The sequence below is a fragment of the Cyprinodon variegatus genome, unplaced genomic scaffold (genome assembly GCF_000732505.1).
Source record: "Cyprinodon variegatus isolate N-32 unplaced genomic scaffold, C_variegatus-1.0 Scaffold1380, whole genome shotgun sequence".
Classification (NCBI taxonomy): Eukaryota; Metazoa; Chordata; class Actinopteri; order Cyprinodontiformes; family Cyprinodontidae; genus Cyprinodon; species Cyprinodon variegatus.
Genome location: NW_015151833.1, coordinates 194,552 through 199,456, shown reverse-complemented (window position 1 = coordinate 199,456; position 4,905 = coordinate 194,552). Strand labels below are relative to the sequence as shown.

At 34.6% G+C, this 4,905-nt stretch overlaps 1 protein-coding gene across 1 annotated transcript in view; it reads left to right on the top strand.

Annotated features, from left to right (window-relative positions):
• Positions 1-2,007, top strand: part of LOC107103131 (interaptin-like) — a 15,774-nt gene extending 13,767 nt beyond the window's left edge. Inside the window, exons 13-15 of the mRNA XM_015402665.1 lie at positions 294-395; positions 1,464-1,550; positions 1,625-2,007. Coding sequence (XP_015258151.1) covers positions 294-395; positions 1,464-1,550; positions 1,625-1,765 — 330 coding nt within the window. The 3' untranslated portion in view covers positions 1,766-2,007. The remainder of the gene's footprint in view (positions 1-293; positions 396-1,463; positions 1,551-1,624) is intronic.
• The last annotated feature ends 2,898 nt before the right edge of the window (positions 2,008-4,905 follow it).

The following is a 4,905-nucleotide window of genomic DNA, read 5'->3' as shown; positions in this document are numbered from 1 at the left end:
TATATATATATATATTAGTTCAATGAGAGCAGAGCTGCAGTTTAAATGGAAAATCTTAGCATAAATCTAAAGAATAAAAGGTAGTAAAGTGTTGATGTCCAGCTGTGGCCTTTTTAGAGGAGGAAAAAAAAATCCAAGAAAACATTTCCTTTTACGAGTCAGAAAACGCGGTAAAAGACATAAACACTAAGAGCAAAGCTAAATGAGTACAAACTGCAAGTATTTTGGTTTTATAAAGAACATTTTTAAGACTTCAATAAAGGAAAATGAGCTGAATTTGTTTGCGTTTCCAGGAGCTGAGCGGTCACCTGGCGGCAGAGATCACCAGACTGTGTTCTCTGGCCAAACAGGACCAGCTGCCACTGGGTCAGAGGATGGACGCGTACGAGATGGAGGTGAATTATTCATTTAAAATACCAATGAGTCTGTTTCCTATAAACTGCAACAAATCAGAGTTAAAAGTGTTAAAAATGTAGTAAATTGGTTTGGTTAGGTGGTAAAATTACTTCACGAGGTAGTATAAGTGTATTATTAGCTAGTATAATGGTATTAGGTAGTATATTTGTTTTATAATGGTAATTAAAGGTAACATGATGGTATTGTTGGGTAGTACGTATAGTATCATTATTTAGTATTATGTATTTAAACTATTTAGAATAATGCAACTTCTTTAAAATGCTATTATGATTAAAAAATGGTCTGATGGTAGCATTGTATTATTACTTAGTGTAAGAGTATTTTTAGGCAGTACAATAAAATAGCTTTTTTTCAGCATATTGGTGTTTTAATGAAGTATAATGTATGATAAGGTAGTATAATGGTAATGATAGGTAGCATATTTTTATTAATATTTGGTATTTTAAGGTAGTATTATTGTATTATAAGGTGAATTTGAACAAATCCTGGGTTATTAACTGGCCTCACAGATCAGCGTTTGAATTCAGTTTAATTTAGAAATCCTTTTTGGTCCCAAAGGAAATTAAATGTTGTTGAAACTCATCATTTCCTTAGCTTGTAGCTTTTAGCTGCTGGTGGCTGCAGGCTGTAGGATCTTCTGTAGGGGTCTGTCAGCAGATCTGGAGAAGCAAATGAGATGATTGTTTCAGCACCATGACATAAAGCGCCGCATCGGCTTCCTCATCTGCTCGCTCATCTCTGATTCACCAAACGGCTGCAGAGTCATTTTAGCATTTCCACAGATGACAGGAATTGGTTTAGTCCTGGGAGTCTGAGATGTACAGAGTCCTTAATCTTCCAGATTGATGGACCGATTCCTCTGAAGTCGTCTGCCTTGTCTTCTCGCTTTGATTGTAATTGCTATCCCAAACACAGAAGCAGATCTATAAGAAAAGATCTATAAGAAAATAGCAAAAATAGGAAAGAATTCCTGTAGTCCTTCCAAGTTGGTGCTGAATCCACGTCTTCTAGATGTTTTTTTTCCCAATTTTATTTCCTTTCTTCAGATCACGATGCGCGTGAAGGAGACGGAGGTTCAGTGCCTGAAGCAGGAGGTGGCGTCTCTAAAGGATGAGCTGCAGGCAGCAGTAAAGGTGAGCATCACACACAGCTTAAACATGCAGACAGAACATGTAAGGAACACTAAAGTATTTCTGCTTCATCGCAGGACAAAAGAAATGCAACAAAGAGGTACAAGGATGCGCACAGTGAGCTGAGCATCCTCAGGGCCAGAGCGGCGCAGGAGGCGGAGGAGCTCAGGGAGAACCTGAGGCTGGCTCATCAGGCGCTGGGAGAAACGCCTCCCTGAACTTCAGCTGGATTCACTCATCAGTGTTTTACATCAACAAACTGTTTCCTCTCCTTTTCTCCCCGTTTAAAACTGATTTCTATTTTATATGAGGAGCTTTTTTTGTTTACTTTTTAAAGTAACAATTTTTTTTTAAATTTAACTCACTTATTTTCAGATATAAGATATACTTTAATTTATTTTTAGTAATATAAAACCCTTTTTTAATAAAAGGAGCTTGCTCAACCATCCTTCTGTATTCTTTTAATAATTTAAAAATGTCTTTTTTTATTTGTTTAACTGAAATATTTGTATTTTCCAGAAATAAACCAAAATACAGCACATCTCATGATTTTATATGTAAAATGTTTTACAGACTGAAACGGTCATTGTTTGTACTTGTGTAGCACTTTGTAAAGTCAAAGCATTCAGTCATTTATACGCTGATGGTGGTGAGCTACATTAGCCACAGCTACACTGGGGCACACTGACCAAAGCTTGGCCTCCCCACTACAGAGACGGATAAAACTAGGGCTCAAACCAGCAACCCTGCAGCTACAGGATAAACATTCCTGCCTCCTTAAATAATTAAGAATAAGATTCTTATTATTATTTATTTATTTATTTATTTATAGCAAGCGACTGTTTTTTTCTTTTGACATATTTATCAATTTTGTTTATTGTGAGCAAAAGATTAGTTGACATTCAGACTAAAACTGTAGAAACAGAATTTCTAGAAAACCAAAAATGTTTGAGGTTTTCTCACCTTTTTGAACAAATGATAAAAAAAGACGAGATTTAAAACATTTTATTTGAAAGAGCAGAATTTGATCTGTTGACGATCATACAGAGATTTTATGATTTCTGCAACCAAAAAGTTTCTCCATTCGGTTTCTTTTTTACTTTGGTTTCATTGAATCGATTCACCTAGTTACCACAATACCTCAATCCACCCATCAGCCCGCCCACCCTTACATTAATTCATCCATCCATTAATTCAACCCTTCATCTGCCCATCCCTGTTCACCCGTTGGCTTGTCCGGCCATCCATCCTGTTACTGTTTAGCAGAAAAGTACATTTAATGAACATTTGTTGTTTTTAAAGCCAGAATAAACTAGAAAAACTTGTTATAATATATTATTTTTAATGATGTTGATGTTTTAAAACAATTTCCACAAATGTAATGGTTAATGTAATGGTTACAGAGCTGTAGACTTTGATTGGACGACTTCAGACTCTATTATATTAGAACAGACTTTTGGCTCGACTTAAATGACTCGATACCCTCATTAAAGTCAAAAACTGTGTTAGGGAGCCTCAGGGCCAGCTCAAGTCATAGGCAAACTAAGCAGCTGCTTTTGCCCCTAGGGCAACTAGTGGGCCCCTAAAACAAGTTAAAAGTCTGCATGTATGTTTTTTATGTGTTTAATAATTAATATGAGGTTATAGTAACGAAAACAAACTGTTTCATGTAAAACTGTATTTATTTCCCCCACAATAACATAAATTTAATCATTTATAAATCAATATTTATAGATGAAATAAATAAAAAAATCAGTGGTCTTTGTAGGGTCCCTTTAATGCGCAAATGAGGAAGAACCAGTTTTAAGTTCTCTGAGACAATCATACATTTGGAGAACAGACTTATGGCAGCGCACTTCTACCGATAACGAAAACCTTCTACTTCCCAAATCTGGCAAATCAGTGTAAACAGGGTCTAAGATCGAAGAGTTGTACAGAAATCTTTGGATAGTTCTACAGATGGCCGACACTTGTCCTTTCACTGGAGCTTTCCACGTGCTATTTGAGATCTTCAGTGGATCTTCAGAAAAAACTGAACTGACAGTGATTAGTGTGAAATCAGATTTTTATAGAGATACAATTAATAACTTTGCAGCCACAAAGGCATGACAGCGCAGTTTTTAAAGAGAGGGTGAAATATTGAGGAGGAACAAAGTTCTATAACATATTATATTTCTTTATATAGACATTTTGCATTAAGTTACTTTAGCAAAGTCTTAAAACCTAATTATTCAAAATAAAATTTGATATTTTTTAACTAGTTTCAGGTAACTATTCATTGAAATAAAAAAAATAATGTTCTTGCTATTTTGCCATCCCTTTTTTTAAATTACGTATGTCTGTTTTTATATGATTAACTACAGAAGAGGATTAGGGCCACTAAAAAAAATGTAAAAAAGTTAACTGATTTTAAATATTTCAGTTTAATATGGGAAGAGTCAAAATTCTAAATTTAATCTCAGAATTCTGACTTTTTTCTCTGAATTCTGACATTTAACAACCATGTTAGCATCCAGCCGTAGCCATGTCTGTTTTAGAGACTAGCTCTCTTGTTTTAATGACCTTCTGCTCTTCCATTAATAAAATAGCATCACCGGGGACCCCTCTGGTATGTACAAAATTGCCTAATTCCATAATTTTCCACCCATGTGTTACTGGCCCTCCCAAACAACTCACATCTTTGTCAGCTTCACTGACAAAGATGGGCACCATGAGTCTCTTCCTTCATGGGGCCCATCAACATTAAAATCCAAGATTCTGAGATTATATTCAACATTCTGAGATTAAAGTCAAAATTCAGAGAAAAAAAATCTGAATTCTGATTAAAAAAAAACAAACAAAACAGAATTCTGAGATTAAATTCAGAATTCCAAGAAAAAAATCTGAATTCTGATAAAAAAAAAACAAACAAAACAGAATTCTGAGATTAAAGTTAGATTTCAGAGAAAAAAAGGCAGAATTCTGATAGAAAAAAAACAACAGAATTCTGAGATTAAAGTCAGTATTCTGACTTTTTTTTCCAATATTAAACTGAAATAAAATAAAAAAAATCAGTTCACTTTTTAATTTTTTCAGTTGCCCTAATCTAATCCTCTTCCGTAATTAAATTTAGAATGTATATTTTTTTGCCAGCACTGTGATGAGTTTAAAGGTGAGTGACGGATCTGTCCATCTATCTTTTGATGCTGCAATCTATTTTATGGGCATAAATGAAAACCTTTTTGTTGTTTCTTTGTAATTATCAGTATGATTTGTTAATGAATTGATCAAACTTATTGACCTGATGATCCCATCTTTGCAACAGATGGAATATTCAAGCTTTTACTTTGAAGGTACCCGCTTCTTTTCCGGTGTGTCG